The following is a 21,742-nucleotide window of genomic DNA, read 5'->3' on the forward strand; positions in this document are numbered from 1 at the left end:
TGCCCCGTCGGCCGCGCTGTTCAGCGGCCGACGGGGCGGGGGCGCGGGCGGGCTCCGCGCAGGCGCGCGCCGCTCCGCTGGGCACGGCTGGGCTCGAGCGCCTCTCCCTCGCTCCGGCCGGGCTGCGGCGCTTCTCCGGCGGCGGAGGCGCCCCGCCGCACCATGTTCCTCCACTCCGTCAGCCTCTGGAACCTGGCCTTCTATGTCTTCATGGTGCTGCTGGCGACGCTGGGGCTGTGGGACGTCTTCTTCGGCTTCGAGGAGAACAAGTGCAACATGAGCTACATGTTCGAGTACCCGGAGTACCAGGTACGGCCCTCCCTCACCTGCGCCTCCGGGGCTCCTCGACCCCCGCCCCCGCGCTCCCCGAGCCCGCACTCCGACTTCTGACCCGCTGGGCACTGCCTCTCCCGCCCCGCAGGAGCCAGCCGCGGGTCCCTCTCCCCGGTCTCTGTCCTCCCCGGACCGTCCTTCGCCCGCGGGGAGAGGAGTTCTCTTCCCGCCCGGGGATGGGCGCGTCGGATTTTCGCTCTTTCTGGAAAGAGAAAGAGTTGCCGAGGCGGATTTTGGGGGAGGCTGCGAGGCTTTGCCCTGGGTGAAGTGAAAGGCTGGCCTGATGAATAATTAAACTGAAAACTATTTAGTTCCCTCCCGCGGGGAAGGTTGCCGACCCACCTGTTCGTCGGTTCGGAGTCCGTGGGTGTGCGTACCTGTGCTTCGCTCGCCTCTCAGCAGTGACCTGCACACTCTGTCACGCTATTATACTCAGTTGCGTGCTCATCCCGGTTCGTGGTGTTTTGTTTTTATTTTTCCCCTCACTGGCTTTAACAGGATCTCCCCCTCCCTCACTGCCCTCTCCTCCTCCGTTCCAATTTGAACGCTTTCAATTAATTGCTTCATTTGTTCTGCGTGGTAGAATGTAAAATTTCATTCATGACCAGCTGTAGAAAGAGCTGATGACAGATTACACAGCTGTCGGAAGAAATTTCTCTCCGGCGATGTTTTTCTTGCGATTTCTAAATGGATCTCTAAATTTTGGAATCTCTATTGTAACAACTCCTGTAAAACATGCACAATACGTTTTTATACAGGGCATTCTTGGTATACGTTTAAGGTCTCAGCAGGTCTTACTGTAGGATGAAGAATGAAAATCAGTGTTGCCTCTGTGTACAGGTCCTTATAGAGGGACTGTTTGATGTGCTTCTTAATTACGTTTAAAAACTGAGCTTTAAATTGCTGAAGATCATCCTTGCCCGTGGGTATTTCCTAGTAAAAGAATTCTTAGCTTAATTTTGCGTACGGATTATGAGGGAATGGGAGCATTGGATTTCAGACGCCATTGGAGATTGTTAACAAGTTAGGTTAATTCCTAAGCCAATAAACTGATGTGATGTTGGTTTTTGAACATTAGAATCTTAATAGTTAAATATATGAACTGTAGTTTTTTTTTAAAAAAAACAACTGGAAATAGAGTTCATTATAATTCTCTTTCATTGCCTGTGGTTTAATATTTTGAAAACTCAGTAAGATTGAAGTAGATTGCTTTAGCATTAAAGGAAGGCTTTGGTTACAGTAAAATCATTTTGAAACAATAGCTACCTTTTATTATATTTCTCACAATTTTTGAATCTGTTTTAATATTTGCAGTAATAGAAATCACCTTCCTTCATGTTCGAAACAAAGCATATGGACTTCACAGATGTGTCTCCTGCCTCATGACATTGACTAGAAAGAGAAAATTAGTGTCACCAACACAAAAGAGCTGTTGGGATTTCTTGTTGAGTAATGAGTATTTGGTTATTTTTTGTTCAAATTGCCTTTTTGGAATTTGACACTTATTAATTTGAATGTACAGTAATAATATCAGTAAGTTTTACTACACATTTTTGGCAGACCTTATTATTAGTTCTTTTACTTTGAATGAATTATATTATTTTACAAAAAGAATTAAGGCCTACCTATAGAAATGAGCCTTTTTGCATAAATAGTGAGATTTTTAAGATAATTGAGCTCATTGAGTTAAGAGCCAAATGATTTTCATATGAGTAAAACTGTCCTAAAGATAGTTTATATATTGCCTTTTAAATTATTACTTCTGCAGCTTTCTAAGTGTTCGCAGGTTGATATCCAACAGGTGGCATCTCCTACTCATTGCATTTCATCTTCTCTTACTTTTTTTTTATTTTTTAGTCGCTTATTTGTGCCTTTCCTAGCTAGTCAGCAGAAAATGATAAGTGTCATTTCTTTTTTTTTAAGTGAGAGAGGAATTTGAAACTCTTTGCAAAATGGGCTTTTGAGTTAAAAAAAAAAATCTTTTATTATCTTGTTCATCCCTTGCCTGTAGTTTCCAGGATGCTCCTATTTGGAGTTAACTGAATATTTTACAGTTAGATCTTAAGTCTACCACATAATTTACAGCTTCCTGCCTTTATAATGCCAATAGGGCCAAACTGTTGCTTGGTTGCACGTAATTTTAGGCAAATTGTAGAATCTGAGAAGAGTTCTTTTCTCTCATACGCTCATTTGGCTCTGTTCATGTGTGTGACCTAATGATTACTCTCTGAAAGGGGAAATTGATGTTGAAAATATAAATTATATTTTATAATAAAGCATATTGGTGCTTATTTAGACAGTCATTTATTGAATGACTAGATACATTTGGCATGAGAGGGAATTAGTGATTAAAAATTCTTTAATGTAAATATTTTAATGTATATAGTTTAATAAGAGAGACAAGAATATAAAAATCAGTTATAATGTAGCAAGAGACTGTGTACAAGACTCTTCAGAAAAGAAAGAATAGACATGTGTATTGTCTTTGGGTTTCCAAAGGCTTTTGAAAAGATGTAAATTGAGGGGCTGAAGAGATGTTAAGAGCAATTGCTGCCCTTGCATAGAACCTAGGTTCAGTTCCCAGTACCCACAAGGTGGCTTGCAACCGGACTTAACTCTAGTTCCAACCAGACACCCTCTTGTGGCCTCATGGCACCATGCAGGCAAAACACACAAAAAAAATTTGAAAAAAAATGAATGAATCAGGGAAGCAGGAGAGGTGAATTTAGACATGCAGGTCATTTGGTTAGCATGTATGAAGGAAGGAAGGCAACAGTACATACTACCTGATCAGCATTTGTAACATAATACTATTGATGTAAAAGGGAGAAAATAATCTATAAACATATTTACCTGTATATATCCAGATTATTTGGCAGCACACTTAAGTTGATTAACATTGGTTGTCATCTGGGGTGTGGGAACTGGACAGCCGAAGAACCGTGGGTAAGATGCATTCTTTTCAATGCCTGTTCCTTCAAAATTGAAAAAAGTTTTAATATATTAAACTCAAATTTTGGAACTTGGCTGTGTAAGCTATAATAATAAGATAGATATTGGAATCAAAATTTTAAAACTCCCCTCTCTAAATTTTTAAATTTCTGTATAGTATGGACACACAAGAGGTGTGTGTTTAGCAACGTATTTTGGTAGCAGTATGGACTGGATGATAGCAGAGAGATTACGACAAGAAGAAGGCCTGTCTGAAGGGTTAAGTTATGTCTAGGTGTTTCTTTCCTGTTTTAATCCAGCAGGAATCCTTAAAACTACTCTGAGGAGAAGCCTCAGCCAAGGGCTGAGAGCTCCTACTAAGAACTTTAAAATGTCTACATTTCTTTTGATTTTTTTTTCTTTTTGATTAAATCATGGACATCAAACTTTGTAGTTTTCATTTAAAAGTGAAAGATATAACTATATTGAAAGAGATCTATATAGTATATCTAAATATAAATTATATGTTATAAAACAGAGCCTTTGTTTTCTTAAGGTGGCGTTCTCTAGCAGTTGAGGGGTTGTTAGAAGGCTTGTCTTTCGGGAGGGATGAGAACAGCCCGTACTGAGGTGCAGTACAGACATACAGGTTGCAGGGTCAGCATCATGGAGAGAATATTTAATGTAAAGGTCACCGGTCTTCACTAAAGGTCTTTTGTGGGTGAGAGTCTGCTTATTTCAAACTGTCCGTGTAAAATAATTTATGCTGGAGCCCTGCAGCTGTGTTTCTTTATGCTTCTTTTTTCCCAGCATCCCACTGTGCTCACACATTGTCAGTCTCTTCAGTTGCCTTTCCTGCTGTCTTCTTGATACTCAGTATAACTTCTACTCTGGCTGAAGATGTAGTTCTTCCATTTGCCTACATTTCTCACCATTCTTGTTTCTTCCTCTCCCATCTTTGCTCCGTCTTTAATAAATGCCTACCCTTTGGGGTGCCATCAAGAACTTGCATATGTTACATTGAAAAGAATTTTGTATACGACAACAGGATTTGTAAAGTAGCTTAAGGCTTGCTGACAATCCATGTTACCTGCTCTGTGGAGTGTTTATGGTGAGAATATGCATATCTTAATCGAGACTTTGTTGTAAGGTTCAGATTATTTTGTTAAAGCATTGTAGTTAAAACCTGAAATCAACTTCCTAGGGCTGTGGAAATGGCTTAGTAGATGAAAGGATTGCCATGAACTCAGGAGGCAGTCCCTGAGTTGATCCCCAACAGACAGGTAAGAAGCTGGACATTGTAGTCTGCCTGTAATCTCAGTGCTGAGGAGGCAGAGGCAGGCCAAGCAATCTAGCTGAATGTGTGATCTCCAGGTTCAGGAGGAGATCTTGTCTCAGCATAAATAAATAAGATAGAGAATAATTGAGGAAGATCCCCAGTGCTGACCTCTGGCTTCCACATGCACACACATGCATCTGCATATGCCCATGCACACACGTGAACACGTGTGAATACACATCACACACACACACACACACACACACACACAAATGAATGAGCATGCATGCACACACAACAGTAGCATGCTTTGTCTGAAATTGTAGCAGCTAGAGTATTTATGTGGGCCTGAGTGCAAGGAGATGCTTTCAGAATAGTTTAAAATGGCAAAAAGAATTGATTGGATCATGGAAAGCTCTTATCCTCATTTTAAAGGATAATTGGTAACTGAGTCTAAATTAAATGCCTTTCTAATTAGTATGTGAAACTTTCTGACATATAACAGTGACATATAGCCATTGGCATGGATTATTTTGACTGATTGGCATTTGTTAGAATTTCAACTATATGTGTTTTATCCTTTCATGAAGGTTATACCATGCAAGATCCACATAATTTAAGAATAATCTGCTGTATGAAAGATGATAAGTAGAATTTGTTTTGTGCGTTGAGTATGGTCTACACCACTGGCAATATTTTTATATTGTAACATTTCAGAATTCTTTAACTTACATCTGCATTGAATCTGAGTTGTACTAATAAAAGAGATTAAAATGGACCTTTTTATTTATTTATTTTTTTTTTGTAGAAAATAGAACTTCCAAAGAAACTGACAAAACGCTATCCAGCATATGAGTTATATCTTTATGGGGAAGGGTCGTATGCTGAAGAACACAAAATTCTGCCTTTGACAGGAATTCCTGTTCTTTTTCTTCCCGGTAATGCTGGAAGCTATAAGCAAGGTAGGTACTGGAAGAAAAAAGTTAAAGCTGTGTAGTTCAGCTCTAGACTTTGAATTATGTGCACACTGCTTGAATCAAGTAGGGGAAATGAAAAGCTTATTCTGTTCAGTACTATGTCTGACTTACCGGGATACTCATGTATATGCCCCTTCCTTTAAGAGCAAGTATACATTACAAATACAAGGAACAGAAGAGTTGAACACTGCTTTTCACAGAATGAGAAGAATCAGATGGTATAGGGCAGGTTACATAGATTATACAGGTGTTCAGAAAAAGTACAAGAAAGGTTTGCACTGGAAATGAAGTTATTGAGAATGGGAAGATAAATAAAATCTTACACTATGGTGAGCAAGAGAAGAGATCTGTTTGCTTTTTTCCCCTTATGTAGAGATGCATAGCGATATGGAGGGATTGCAGAATGGTGGGGAGAATGGAAGTAATATGTTCAGGGTCCAAATTCACTGTTGGCCTGGACAATGTCAGGATTTTCTGGTACAACAGCCAGATATCCCAATCTGTAAGTAATTTACAAACAAAATCTGATTTGATTCTTATATACGTTACAGGAATTGTTAAATAATGAACCCAGATTTGTTTCAACATGTACAGTAATTACTTATATGTGGTTATTGTTCATCTACAAAATACTTACGGCTATCTACCATGAGCCAGGGATTATTCCAGGTGTTAAATATCCAGAGTAGAGGGCTGGAGAGATGGTTCAGAGGTTAAGAGCACTGTCTGCTTTTCCAGAGGTCCTGAGTTCCAATTCCCAGCAACATGGTGGCTCACAACCATCTATAATAAGATCTGGTGCCCTCTTCTGGCGTGCAGATGTACATGCAAAGAGAGCACTCATATGTAAGATAAAGAAAAAAATATCCAGAGTAGAACAAGACAGTAAGTCTCTAACTCATGAAACACATATTCTTATTGGGAAGATAGTCACCAGTAGGTGTTTCAGTAATATTAAAATTTACAAGAAATAAATAAGTAAGATACTGAAGGAGGCAGGAGTAAGTGGTAGGAACGTGGCTTGTTTAGATGAAGTGGTCAGGAAAGGCCACAGAGAGGAGATGATATTTGAGAAGAGCTTGAACATTATTGTTTGGGGAAGTCTCTGAAGCAAGAAGATGTTTGGTGGACTCAGGACCACTATGACTTGAGAAAAATATAATGAAAATGGGAAAGTAGCTATGACCTATATATGAGATCTGGGAAGGGCTGAATATTTATTTGAGAGGGATGTGAAACATATGCTCTGGGTAAGAAATTATATAATTTGATTTTTTATTAACTATTATATTTAAAATAATTAGACGCATACATTTACAGTTATTACAAAGTGAACTAAAGAACTAAAACTTCAGGGAAGAAGGAGAAAATTGCCAGCATCCTGGAAACCCCATGTGCTTCTTCATGGTACACTGACCTTTACTGACAGTTACAAGAAATTAATGTCCTTCCACAAACATCTTAACACACAAGTTTCTGTACTTGTAGATATATCCTAGGAGTATTAATTCCTCATCACATGTTGTACATATCCTCTTATCTTTACTAATTACACTGATTATATTCCGATAATTAGCATGTGATGCTTCCCTTTGTAAATTCTCTTTGACAACATTGAAATTGCAGAATTAAAATTTTAGCAAATGTGGTAAATATGATTTATTTTTTTTTAAAAAGGACCACTATGACTCTGCTTTGAAGAGAATATGTTCTTCCGGGGCAAGAGTAGATCCGGGAAAGATGCTAAACATCATTAGTCATCGGAAAAAGGCAAATCAAAATGAGATACCACACCTGAAAATAATACTAGGATAGCCATAATAAAAGAGACAGATAGTAGGAAGTGCTAGCAAAGATGTGGGAAAACTAGAAACCTTACACATTGCTGATGGGGATGTGAAGAGAAAAATTACCGTGCGAATGCTACAATTTGGATGAACCTTGAAAACATCGTAAGTGAAAGAAGCCAGTCACAGAAAATCACATTATGGGATTATGTAATTTACACGAAATGTTCAGAATAGGCAAATGATGGAGACAGAGTAAGCCCATGCTTATTAGGGACTGGAGGAGTAGAGAATTGGAGAGCGATCCTCAGGCGATCTCTGAAATGTTAGATTTCAGAGATGGTGTGCAGCGCTGTGTAGAGGAGCCGAATACACTGAAATCCAGGTAGGGACTTTACACAGGGTGAGTTGTGTAATACGTGAATCGTATTTGATAGGATGTTTTAAATGGAACTGTAAACTGGTTTTTCTTCTTTTTCACTAAAACGTATGCTACAGTTTTACGTTACTTAATGTAATTTCTTCATAATAAAATTTGTTAAAGGATTTACATAGGCAGTAAGACAGAAGGATTACAAGCAGACAAACAAGTTGGGAAGCAGGGTAGTTCAGGCAAGAAAGATGCTTAGAAAGACAGTGATGGAAATAGAGCATTATCTAGGGATGTGTGTGGAAGATAGAGCCTTGCAGAATGAAGTGATGGATTAGATGTCATGTGTAAAGGAAAGAAAAAGTATGCATGAGTGGTGAATACACAGTTCTTACAGGAGTCTTACTTAAAATCCTCAATAAAAGCAACAGAAGTTCTCACTCTCAGGCCTTCCTCTGCTGGCTGTTAGTGTTCCCAGCCAGAGGGAAGCAAGGAAAGACTGGGCGACCTGTCCACTTTTTATTGATTTACCTTAAAACATGCTTAGGAAAAACAAGGTATGCAACTGCTGGCTAGTCCGTGTTTTATTTGGGGTGAGTGTGTGTGTGCCTATGGCGGGGGTGGGGGAGAGGTGATGGTGCATATGGACATACGTAGGTGGAGGCCAGAGCTCACCATTGGGTGTGTTCTTTTATCATTCTCCATGTTTTCCTTTCTCCTCCCTCCCTTCCCCCCTCCTTCCCTCCCTTTCTTTCTTCCTCCCATTTGTCTTTTTTTTTTTTTTTTTAATAGTATCTCAAGGAACCTGTAGCTACCAGATTTACCTAGACATGTGTCCAGCAAGCTTCCAGGATTCTCTGTCTCTGCCTCCTCAGTACTAGGAGTGTGTGCAACCAGGCCAGGACATTTACATGCATACTGGGATCTGAGCTCAGGGTCTTCATAGATGGCAGGCATTTCACCAACCAAGCTATAACCTCAGCTTCTAAGTTGGTACCACGAATGTGCATCACACTGACGTTTGTTTATAATCATTATGGAGTTACTTATTAAAGACTCTTAAGATGAAGTTGGATGACGTTTCAGAATGTTCTGTCAGTGAGCGCTCCTCTCGTACTCTGCAGTTCGTTCTGTGGGCTCCATTGCACTCAGGAAGGCAGAAGACATTGACTTCAAGTACCACTTTGACTTCTTCAGTGTCAACTTCAATGAGGAACTGGTGGCATTGTACGGTGGAAGTCTTCAGAAGCAGACCAAGTTTGTCCACGAGTGCATTAAAACAATTCTTAAACTCTACAAGGTAGGAGATGAATGTGCAAATCAGTAGTGTAACCTGTCAGCCTCTTTTTTTTTTTTTACGAACACATTTGATGATTAAAAAATATATTTCTTTATGTTGAAGTTGAAATAAAAATACAAAAATCGCAGTACTTTATCTATATATTCAATGCTAGTTTAAAGGTCTCAGTTGAATCTAAATTGAGTTTGAAGTTTCCTACTTCATTGAGAGAGTCTCCCTCAAAAGGTAAGGTGGAGGGTCAGTGAGCTGACTCAGCAGGTAAAGATGCCCGCCGCCCAGTGTAGTGACCCGGGTTCAGTCCCTGGAGCCCGCGTGTTTGAAGGAGAGAAACTGCCCCTCTCCCCAAGTTGTCCCCTGATACTGACATGTGCACACATGCCAAACTGCAACAAATCAAAAAACTGGAATGACTGAATTAGTGTCTGTTCAGTAGATTTTAGGGAAAGGCATTTCGTCAGGGTAAAGGCGGGCATTTTAAAGACTGAGTTTCAGCCTCAGCCCCCAAAAGAAAGAAAGAAATTCTGTAATGATAAAAGGGACAATTTATCCAGAAAACAAAACAATTATTTGTATGCACCTAATCCTTCCAAATTCACAAAGCAAAATCCAGTAGAACCAAGGAAAGAAATTAGCACTGTTGGCAAATTCGCGCTAGAGATTTCAATACTGTTCTCCCAAGTATTGATAAGGAAATCAGTAAAACTATGCATTTGAACACTATACACCTGGTTTTGCTCTATAATGTTTGTTGATAATTTTAATTACACAACAATTACAGGAGCATGATCTTTTTCAGTGCACAGTGAACATTTACTAAGCTGTGTTCTGTTCCAGGCTATATGTTAGGTAATGCGTATTAATAATCTTCAAAGTACAAAAATCCATGCAATATGTTTTCTGAAAATAGTGAAGTTAAATTAAAAGTAAATTTAAAAAAACCTAAAAAATCCTTCTTTTAGTTCTAGATTACCTGAAGTTAAAAAAAAAAAAAAAGAAATGAAATTTGAAGATACTTTGAGCTGAATGAAAATGAAAATGGATATCAGAGCTTATAACATTTTATAAATGTACAAAATCGCCAATTAATAAAAAAAGAACTTAGAAGATTAGCTAAAAGAAATACTGTTTTTGAATGCTTATGTTCAAGAAGAATAAGCTTTCCAATCAACCTTTACAACCTTTCTAAACCAGGGAGAAAAGAAAGTTAGTAAAGTTAAGTAGAATAAGGAAACAAGGTGAAAGCAGACCACTGGCTGGCCTTGAACTCACAGAGAGCCATCTGTAACTATCTCCCAGTGCTAGGGTTAAAGGTTTGTAACACCGTGTCTGATAAACAAAGGTTATTATTGTTTATAAAATTGATTAATTTCATGTATGAATATGGATGTTTTGTCTGCTTGGAGGTCTGTGGACCATGTGTGTGCCCGGTACCTGTGGAAGCCAGAAGAGGGCACTGGATTCCCTGGGACTAGAGTGGCAGGCTGTTGGCTTCATCTGCCATGCAGGTGGTGGCAATTGAGCCCCAATCGTCTGGAAGAATTACTGAGCCGTCTCTCCAGCCCCAACAAGGGGCTATAAGGCAGTTCTGACTTACAGAATTATAAGTGAATAAATGTTTAAGATACTATTTTAGTTTTTGAACTCAAATGCACTGTAGAGCAGTAATTTGAAGAAATACCATACAGCATGTTGCTACGACAGCTGTAATTGTCTTGCCTTTTAAAACTGTTTTCAGTGGCCCATATTCTGATTTCTTATATATTGTAAAATTTCATATTTTAATATATATTGAATAGACTTATACCTCAGATTGTATGCAGCCTAACAAATGAATACAAATGATTAGCTAACTCAAGAATTGCATTTTCAGTTTGGAAAACCATAACCAAAAATGTTACTTACAAGTGACTTAACGTGAGAGTGTTGCCATATTGTTTAAAACTGTGTGAAGATTGATTTTCCTGTCTTTTGAGGGATGCTCCTGTGGTTTGTCTTTGCTATTACATGGCTCATCTGCCAACAGAAGTACTAAGCACTTTCCTTACAATACTAAGAATTCTGTCATGATTTCTTTTTTCTCTTTTTTTTTTTTTTAACAGGGTCAAGAATTTGCTCCCACAAGTGTGGCAATAATTGGCCATTCTATGGGTGGCCTTGTTGCCAGAGCATTGCTTACACTGAAAAACTTTAAACAAAATCTGATTAATCTTCTTGTTACACAAGCTACTCCCCATGTGGCCCCCGTGATGCCGTTAGATCGTTTCATTACGGGTGAGTACAGTCACGTTCAAACTGCCCTTCTCTGGTCAAGGTGCAGCCAGCAAGGCTTGGTAGGAATCTCCATGAGAGTTTTTATCTGCGTGTGAAGCGGATCGGCACCTCTCATTCTCACTGTCACTGCTCTCTTTCGATCTAGGCTTATCAGTGGACACCATCGGTTTTCCTTTCCCAGCCCCTTAAATGTGGTTGATGTGATATGTGTTTGATAACACAAGCACACCTTAGGTGCTGCAGCTTCAACTTTGTTATCCTTGGAAATGATTTTTTTTTTCTTTTAAGAGTTGCTTATTTGAAACTTAGCATGTCAGAATTTTAAAGTAATAAAATTAAGTTTTGCTATTAAAGTTGTTCGAATCTTTTGTACTGCTTCTAATAATCATGAATTAGTGTACATTTAGTTTTTGAAAAAAATCAAAAACTGAAAATCGTATTTGTTAGCGCCCTTTCTGTTACATTTTGCATAGTACATATAGATGAGCCATGTAGTTGAATTAAGCTGATTGCAAGCACACCTAAATTCAAGATGGAACATCTTTTTCTTTTGTTTTTTATTTTTGTTCCTTATTTTTTCTTATTTTTTTGAGTTTTACATAATATGTTTTGATCACATTCATCCTCATCCCCAACACTTCTCTGATAACTCCCCCACTCCCTACCTACCCATCACTTTGTCTCCCTTAGTTTTTTGGAATCCATCAAGACCAATTTGTGGTGCCCAGATATCCTTCTGCTGGATATTGTCTTGTACTGGTGAGTGGTCAGTTTACCTGAGGAGCCACTTCTAGAGAAAAATGACTTCTTCTCCAAGCAGCTAATAATTGCCAGTAGCTCAATGGCTTGGGGTGGGACTGTGTGATTTCTCTCTCCTTGCTGGGATTTGGTCTGGCTTAGGCTTACACAGGGTTTGTAACCCGCCATTGAAACCCACTGTAAGTTTATCGGTGCAGCTGCCCTGCTGTATCCAGAAGCAAACGTTTCCTCTCAGTTATCTTCTGCCTCCGGGCATTACACTCTTTCTTCCCTCTCTTCTCCAGTGATCCCTGAGCCTTGGGAGGCAGAATGTAGAATGTGTCTCGCCTTTACGGCTGAACATTCTGTAGTCTAATATTCTCTTCCCCTTTTCCATTGTTGGACATTAGTCTAATATTCTCTTCCCCTTGTCCGGTGTTGGATCACTGGGTTAATCACCAAATATTGCAGATAGAAGCATCTCAGGGTGAGGGATGAGAGGTGCATGGATCTACAGATAGAGTAATAAGTCATCAGAGAATCCAGGGTCTTAAATATCTTAAATATCCAATTGTTTAATCCTGTGTCCACTTAGCAGTGTGATAGGAGGTTCTCCTGTAAGGCCTATCTAGCCATAGGTTCTAGCCCAGTAATAGTGCCAGGTACGTGTTTCATCTTGTGGAGCAGGCCTTAAATTTGATCAGAAAGTTATTGGTTGCTCCCACCAAGTTCCTGCCACTGTCCCACCGGTGGTCATGGCCTTCCAGGTCAGTCGTTGTAGCTTTCAGGGCTCGTGGCTGGGTATGATTGGTAATTACTTTCCCCTTTGGTAGGTTGCATAGCATCTTTTAGCACTGTTAGAAATAGCTAATATGGATGAAGCTTTGAGGTCTGTATCAGCATGGTTTCACCATGTTCTATAACTCAGTCATGTGGCCTCCTCAGCAATAGAATCTCACTGTCAAATAGAGCCTTGTATTTGCTACAGAAATTATACCCCTTAGCTACCTCCCCATCCCTGAAAAATGTGTTTTCAATACTGTCAGGTTTCATTGTTCTAAAGGACAGCAGTAATACTGTCAGTCTGAAGGTGATTGTCATGTCTAGGGTACTTTTCCTGAGTTATAGGAAGACTTGTTTTCTTCCTCTTTTCTGATTTCTGTGTGTGTGTATTTGTTTGTTTCTGGTTTTTAAGACAGGGTTTCTCTGTGTAGCCATGGCTGTCCTGGACTCGATTTGTGGACCAGGCTGCCCTTGAACTCATACAATCCATCTGCCTCAGCCTCCCGGAGTGCTGAGATTACAGGCATGTGCCACATGCCAGAACACTGTGTTTGGTTGTGTCTGGTGTCCTGACATTGCTGGGTGAAAGGTTAACTCACTCAGTAGTAATCTTTTGGCAGTTAATTAGGTAATCATTTTCATGTAATCTGGCTTCGGGCTTGTTTTGTACAGTCTGTTTTTGGTGTGGGTATCTGGTTTATATACCCGAAAGTTTGCCCTGTGGAGTTGTTGTTGTTGTTTTCTGTGTTTCTGTTCAGTCCCTGGTGTTTATCCAGTAGAATCTCATATAGTCCAACAAAGCAAACCATTTAACATGCACATCTCCTACCAGTTAGCATGGATACGGCTGTTAATGAAAACGCTGTCTCTGATACGGTGTTAGACAAGACTAGAAATATAATAGGCGCAGAAGCCACTAAGGATTTGCATGAACTCTAGTTCCTCCTTAGAGGCTCCTTTCTGATTTATTTCATTAAATCAGAATTAGAGTGAAAAAAAGTATTTAAGTAGTCATGCATTTTAAGTTTTTTAGAAACATACATATGACTTTCAGATCATCTCCCCCCGTTTATACTTGGTAGAAATACTACCTTTAAGTAAGGAGAGAGGTCCTGCCCTGGGCCCGCCCTTACAGGGTCATCTCTGACCACACCGGTCCTCACAGGGTAAGAGGGATGCATGTACTAACTAGCTTCTCTCCTTGTAGCTCATTCTCTTAATCTCAGATCATCGTTCAGGAAACTCAACCTCCAGATTGTCATTTATTTTCTTTTTGGGGAGTGTTCATGTAGCCCACTTACTAACCTGAACTTACTATAGCTGACGATGATCTTGAACTCCTGATCTCCTGCCTCCCCATTGCTGGGTTTACAAGTTCACAATACCATGCCCAGCTCTGTTTTTTTTAAATCTTATGTCCCAAGCTGTCTCCAGCACTATGTGGCCTTTCGTGTGTCTTTGTTCTAAGAGCAGGTATGCCTAAACCTAAACTAACTGTGGCCAAGGTGTGGCTCTGCAGCAGAGCTTGGACATCCACACGAGGTTCTTGAGATGTGGGATAAAATCAGATTGGGAGGAGAGAGCAGTGGACCAGAGAGCTGCGCTTCTGTATTGTCACAAGCTAGTGTCTAGTTTTGAAGTCTCTGAGAATTCTTAACTTGGCCTCTGCTTACTAAGTTGTCTCAATAGTTTGTCAAGAAGAGGAAATATTCAATTTAGCAATTTCATAACTGTGTTTTTGACTTTAGTATCTTTTAGCTCTGTTGATATTTGTCCCAGGTCCTCCATGTGTCAGATCCTGGTAGACTTGGTGCCGTCTCAAGTACAAACTGCTGAGATCTTTACTGAGGAGAACTTTGTATAGCAAATGTTTAAATCCGTGAGTGGGATCTGATAGAGGAACACAATGCGTTAAATTTTGATGCTGAGAAAAAGAAATGAGATCTCCTTTGTCTTGGTCTCAGTTTAGAAATCAACATGAAATTCTTCTTATTTTCTATAGATGAAGTGAAAGATTGCCTAAAAACTCATCCCTTTAAATTTACTGCCAAATTTGATGGGTAAAATCCTAAGCCGGAGATTTTTCCTCAGAAGTGTAATCCTAAAATGATTATGCCACTATCCTGGTTGTTGTAAGAACTTAAGAAAAAGCGTGTGGTAACAGTTGTCCAAAGCAGGGTTCCTCAGCCTTCAAAAACTGGGGTACTTCCGTGATAGAGGAAGTGTAAGTCTCCTTTTGAAGACCACTTTACTGAGGGTAATTTATATAAAAACATGCACACATTTAACATATACCCTATGGTGGGTTTGAACACAGGGTGTGGCATGAAACTATCACCACTAATGTGTGCTGCTCCTTGGCAAAGTTGGTACATTCTTTGGAAGAATGTAAGGGTTTCTTGGTTTTGGTGTGTGAAATATCATTCTTTTTATTTTATTTTATTTTTAAATAATTTTATACATTCACTTGTATCCCAGCTGTAGCCCACTCCCTCCTTCCCTCCCAATCCTCCCCTCCCTCCCCGCCCCCTTCCGAGTTCACTGAGAGGGGAGGACCTCCTCTCCTTCCATCTGGCCCTAGCTTATCAGGTATCTTCAGGATGGTTGCAGTGACCTTATCTGTGGCTTAGCAAGGCTGCTCCTCCCTCAGGGGGAGGGGAAGCTCATGAGTTCATGTCATGTCAGAAACAGTTCCTGTCCCCGTTACTAGGGAACCCACTTGGATACTGAGCTACCATGGGCTATGTCTCACTCTTGATAGGTACAGAGATGTGTTTGCATGTGAACTTAATGAGAGTTGGTACAGTTTGACCTTTTTCTTAACTGACATCTTTAGTAACTCAGTATTTTTACTCTAACTTATTGCAAATGTAGGAATATATGCAAATTTATCAAAATAGGGAAATGTGAGTAGCATTATTTATAGGCCAAATAGCTTAAGCAAAAAATACAGATAAATATTAGTATTAAAGTAGGGATGCATGAAATGGCTTATTTTCCAGAGTTTCTTTTTTTTTATTTCCTTCCAGAGTTTTATATGACTGTAAACAACTATTGGATTTTAAATGCTCGGCACATAAATTTGACCACGCTTTCTGTAGCTGGAGGATTCCGGGATTACCAAGTTCGTTCAGGACTGACTTTTCTACCAAAATTAAGCCACCATACCAGCGCCTTATCTGTTGTGGTAATTATCTTAAAGATTCTACATAGTATCGTATTAGGCACAGTGGGACAGCAGAAGGGAAATAGGGTCTACCCACTCGTAAGTGAGCGCTGAATTGATGAGAGGAGTGGAGTGTTGTGTGCGCGTGCGCGTGCGTGTGTGTGTACGTCTGTGTGCGTACACACATGCACACGAGAGAACTTGAAGGAAGATGAATGTTTGGAGACCTCTTTATTGGGGGTAATTCATATACAAAATTACATGTTTAATGTCTACAGTCTGATGGGATTGATCACAGTGTGTCTCATGAAACTAGCACCACTAATGTCTGCAGCTCCTTAGCAGAGTCTGTATGTTCTTTGGGGGAATTCAAGGGCTTCTTTGTTGTGGTGTGTGGAACATCATTCTTGTGAGGTAGAAGAGAAGGCAGAAGCATGGATGCTTATGCCAGAGCAAGTAAAAAGGATGTTAGAAACCTTAAAATAGTAGTCTGATCCAAAATAAGAACCTATACATCTATTAGAGGTGTAAGTATAAGAAAGTATGGACTAAACACAAGAGGCTCTTGTTACATCTGAGTGTGAGAGTATATACATTAATAGAATGTCAGAAACACCCCATCCTCCTGAACACTTTGAGATTTAACAATTTCTAAATAAAATATTTCTTCTTGATAGTTTAAGTGCAGACAAAATCCTGATTAACTTGCTGATTGCCAATTTCCCTTCTCTGCCAGAACGCTGAGTATTTGATCTTTAGTTAGGATAAGTAGCCTGGGTAAAGTGAGCTCAAGTTTCCTTTAGAGCTCCTTGTATAATTACCCGTGACATCATCCGTTAAGATCTTGACTTCGAAGGCACAACCCTCTAGAGTGTGGTCCACCTGTGCTTTGGTGAGACAGAGACAGTTTCTAAGTTGTTCTTCTGTGTAACTTATGTGCTGTTGCCCTGCTGCTCAGCCATTAGTTAGTCACTTAATCAGCCCTTGCCTTATGCAGAGGAGAAATTGCTATGCAGTTCTAACATTAGCATTTTGTTCTAATTTAGGATACGGCCAGCAGAGCTTTCTTACTAAATTAATGGTTCTCTCAGACATCGTCATTAGTGGTATGAATCTCGGTTTTGGTGCTAACTATTTTAGATATTTGATGAAAGTCCTTGAAAGCACCCAGCCTCACTCTTCAGTAAACGCAGTGAAGTCTTATGAAATCAGGCAGAGCTTTCTTGCCACCCTCAGCCTGCAGTGTGAGGTCAGCAGCCTGCACACTCTCACTTGTCTTCTAAAGAGCATTGCCTGTCTGGTCCCACATGCACACAGGAAAGCACGAATGTGTTTCCTTGTCTTCTCTCATGCATTTGATAATGTGTTGTAGTCAGTATTTCTGTGTCTAGGATGAAAATATTTTCCTCACAGAATTTCCCCACAGTTGTCTATTGTATAGCTTGACTCTTATTTTTAACTCTCAAATACTATGCAATTTTTTCACCTGTTTATATGTATGTTATAGAAGTCAATTAAGAAGTAATGGTTTTTCAATGTTTATCTCAGCAATTGAATTATATTTGTATTAATTGAGACTAGAAAAATGATAAGCGTTTAAGATCATAATTGTGCTTGTAGCATGGATTGTTAAATTGTTATAATATAATCTCTTATAGGTAATAGTATCTTAAATACAAATGGAGCTTTACTGTGTAGGTTGGTGGGTGATTCTGATTTAGGGACCTTGGCTGATGGCAGTCTCCCCATCTGGAATACTTTACTTCCAAGATCTTTCTAATCATTATTAGTTCAATCAGTGAAAAAGAGGAATCAGAATTGGGATGAGCACAAGGGATGAAAAGGCACCTATTACTTTTGCTCACTCACCATAAGAGGAAATGTGGATAGTTCTTAAAGTAAGAGAGGCCAAAGGATTTAACTGTGCTATTTGTTACAAAGGATGAGTGAATTTTAATGAACAGTTAACCGTTTCATGAGCAATTACCCTTATAAAGTATATTTATTTTTATTAATTAAATTTGCTATCTGACAATTTCATAAAATAATATAATGTATTCTAATTACTCCCCCACCCTTTTAAATCTCCCTCTTACCCCTACCAACATCTTTCTTCCCTATAAATCTCTAGCCCATATTTATATCTGTTTGTATTGGTTTGTGACCTACTTAATTTGATGAGGGCTATTTGTGTGACCATGATCTATCCATTGGAGCCTGTAGGTACACAATTGCCCAGAATCTGTCGGTAGCCAATAGTTCAGCAGTCACGGTAGGGCCTTATGAGTAGCAACTCTGTCCATAACTGACGGTTGACAGGGCTGTTCTTTGTACAGGCTCCGTGTCAGTAAGCATCGCTGACGTAAGGTCATGCTTGCAGTGGCTGTGTCCTGCCTAGAAGATGGCTTTTCACAGCTGCTCTCTGTGTAGTGGGGCTCCTGTGTTCCTCCTGCTCTTCTTCTGCAGTGTTCTCTGAGCTTTAGAGGAGGGGAGGGGTAGTGTTGGTGTTGCCTTTATCAAGTCAACAAAAATAAAGCACTTCTATATTCTTGATAATGGTAAATGCTGCCTAATAGTAGTTGAGCTGTTATTCTGCTCAGTAGCTGATAAAATCTTAGAACCATAGAGAACTCTGATTGTCAAATTTTTTAGTAATTTATCAACAGTAGTTCCCAAGTATATAAAGTACTTATAAATTTATAAATAAAAGGGGTAGGGAGAATAAGAGTTATGGAGCATGGAAATGATCAATATATATTATGCCAGTGTGTAGAAATCTCATAATCAAACTTCTCACTTTACACGGTTAATATATGCTAATAAATATTTGTCAGACGCACTCATGCTATAAAATCACCTTGGAACTCAAGTAGCTTACTCAAAACTAAAATCCTGAAATATCTATCTGAAAGTTTACATTTATGTAAAAGTAAAAAAAACTTTATGTAAGGAAGATTTCATAGTTAATAAGATTTTTAACAAGATTCCTTGTTAAAGGAATGTTAAGGTCAACTTTTTAACATGTTAGATATTAAACTTCAGCATATGATCTGTGGTTATGTTCATTTTTATTTTTTTATTATTTTTTATTTTTTTAACTTTTATTAATTATACTTTATTCACTTTGTATCCCCCTATAAGTCCCTCCCTTCTTCCCTCTCAGTCCCACCCTCCCTCCCCCTTCTTCACACATGCCCCTCCCCAAGTCCACTGATAGGGGAGGTCCTCCACTCATTCCTTCTGATCTTAGTCTAACAGATCTCATCAGGAGTAGCTGCATTGTCATCTTTTGTGGCCTGGTAATGCTGCTTCCCCCTCAGGGGGAGATGATCAAAGAGCAGGCCAATCAGTTCATGTCAGAGGCAGTCCCTGTTCCCATTACTATGGAACCCACTTAGACACTAAACTGCCATGGACTACATCTGCGCAGGGGTTCTAGGTTATCTCCATGCGTGGACCTTGGTTGGAGTATGAGTCTCTGGGAAGACCCCTGTGTTCAAATTTTCTGGTTCTGTTGCTCTCCTTGTGGAGTTCCTGTCCTCTCCAGATCTTACTATTTCCCACTTCTTACATAAGAGTCCATGCACTCTGCCCAACAGTTGGCCAAAAGGCTCAGCCCTGCAGACTATCAAAGCAGACGCTGAGACTTATGTTCATTTTTAAAGCTTGAGAACCAGAAATGACATTAGAAAGGTATGTAATGCAGAAAATAATATAACAGGATCATCTTTTGTAAAAGTAAATCACTTTAATTAAAGAATCATACTATATAGTGAAGTTAATGTTATGTATTTCTAAATATTAGTCTATGAAAAATCCAGCAAATAGTAAATGTGCTTGAATTTAATTCTTTTTTTTTTTCTTTTAGAGTTCAGCAGTGCCGAAGACCTGGGTCTCAACAGACCACCTCTCCATTGTGTGGTAAGACATCACTTATGCTTGTGATTTGTTATGTCTGTGTTTCCCACTGGCTTGACCATGGTTTCGTTCACAACCTGTAACATCGTCTGAAGAAAGTAGATCACTCTGAATGGCACCAGCATCAAATACTAAATTTTAGGGTTTGTCAAAGCTGGGCAGAGCCAGTCCTGCCGGGAGAGGACTTTCAGAGCCCCCAGCCAATCATTCTGATATAGTTAATGCAGTATGGCTGCTAGGGAGTGACAATGGGAAACCAATTAGAAACTAGAGCTATACCTAACATAAGCAGAAGCGTAAAAGATCACATATGGATCAAGAAGAGGGAAGACTCCGGTGACTAGCTCCTTGTTCTCTGGCTTTAAGATCCTCTTTGTCCTTCCTCTGCCTGCACAAGCCACAGTGCCTTTGAGATGCATACAGTGCAGGCACGCAGGGTGAAGCAGACATGATGTGTGCCTGGAGCTGGAGGTTACATGGGCATCAGAAAGGCTCTTCTGTTGTTACATGCCCAGAATTAATTTGCTCTGAATGTATAGGTTTCAACCTTAATATAGACACTTAATAAGAATGATTTTTTTTGAAAAACCTTTAGGTGTACATCATTAAAGGAATGTAATATACCCCATTTGCTAATAGAATTGTACATATTTGAATCAAAACTAACAGTTGGTGGCATCTGGGGGTGTGAGAGTCACTTTGGGGAGGTTATGGTGACTGGTGGCGTCCCCATTCCCTTATGGATTATCACACACACATGTATGGGTGGGACTACTGGATTTAATGAGTTAAAAGATGAGTTAGATTTAAGAGGACATGAAGTTTGGAAGGAGATGCTATGTGGGAGATGTGGGGAGAACTGGGGAAGATGCAAGGGTTAGATATAGTCAAGACATGAAGTTTTCAAAGAGTAAAAAAAAAAAAAGAAAATATGATCATTTTTAACATTTTATTTTTGTTATGTTGCCACATTAGTAACAATTTTAAATTGAAAAAATAAGTATGTGTCTTACGAAAATTTTATCTGTAACACTTCCTTCATCTTTTAGGTGCAAACAATTGCAGTTGACCACAATCCGAGCATTCTTTGATCTCATTGATGCCCATACCAAACAAGTATGCATTTTTTAAACTAAAAGCTTGTGTTAGCAATGTAAAATCTTGTATTAGCACTTGTAGATTTAATCATTTTAATATGGACACCAATAGAAATTTACCTTGTATCAATGTAAATTAGTTCTGAAATGGAATTATCTTTGTTGTTTTCTGTTGTAATATATAAACCATTAATTCAGGAAGCAGTGAAATTAAAGAGCAAAGGGGTTCTTTAACTCTTCCCTCCATTCTTTTTCTGCACAGTTCAGAAGTTTAATACATATCTCTCCAGCCCTTACTTTTAATTCAAGAAAAATACTTATTATAGACTAATCATTTTTTCTTAGTAACATATTATGATCATCATAATCTGTCTTATTAGGTACTCTTGAATCATGTTTTTAAAGTTTTCTTTAGCATATTGATAAGATCAAAATGTAGGCAGTCATTCAGTGACTCACACTCACCAGAGATTTGCCTGTCTCCTGCCACAGCTTGAGCCGGGTCTGTAATGAGCTCTCATGGTACCAATTCTTCAGGCATACCCTGTACAGAACACCATGTTACTCTTCTATCACTCTCTTAACGGCTGCTGGATGGTTGTGCTGGGATGCTTTCAGCATAATGAGGAGACATGTGCTCATTAGCTTCTGGGATGAAGCTGGTGTTCCTCATCCTAACCTGTCTGCCCCCAGGTCATCTCTGTTCCACGGGAATTGTCCCGACACACAGCTGTGGATCTGGCTTCTTCCTCCCCCCCCCTCCTGGGGAAAACATTTTTTTTTTTTTCAGGA

The 21,742-nt window shown here is 39.4% G+C and overlaps 1 protein-coding gene across 1 annotated transcript in view; it reads left to right on the forward strand.

Annotated features, from left to right (window-relative positions):
- Nucleotides 1-85: 85 nt before the first annotated feature.
- Pgap1 (post-GPI attachment to proteins inositol deacylase 1) overlaps nucleotides 86-21,742 on the forward strand; it is a 73,591-nt gene continuing 51,934 nt past the window's right edge. The window contains exons 1-7 of the mRNA XM_055616581.1: nucleotides 86-309; nucleotides 5,352-5,505; nucleotides 8,802-8,977; nucleotides 11,077-11,248; nucleotides 15,799-15,956; nucleotides 19,804-19,856; nucleotides 20,903-20,969. Coding sequence (XP_055472556.1) covers nucleotides 163-309; nucleotides 5,352-5,505; nucleotides 8,802-8,977; nucleotides 11,077-11,248; nucleotides 15,799-15,956; nucleotides 19,804-19,856; nucleotides 20,903-20,969 — 927 coding nt within the window. The 5' untranslated portion in view covers nucleotides 86-162. The remainder of the gene's footprint in view (nucleotides 310-5,351; nucleotides 5,506-8,801; nucleotides 8,978-11,076; nucleotides 11,249-15,798; nucleotides 15,957-19,803; nucleotides 19,857-20,902; nucleotides 20,970-21,742) is intronic.

This window comes from Psammomys obesus, unplaced genomic scaffold (assembly GCF_907164565.1).
Source record: "Psammomys obesus unplaced genomic scaffold, mPsaObe1.curated_primary_1811, whole genome shotgun sequence".
In the NCBI taxonomy this organism is placed as follows: domain Eukaryota; kingdom Metazoa; phylum Chordata; class Mammalia; order Rodentia; family Muridae; genus Psammomys; species Psammomys obesus.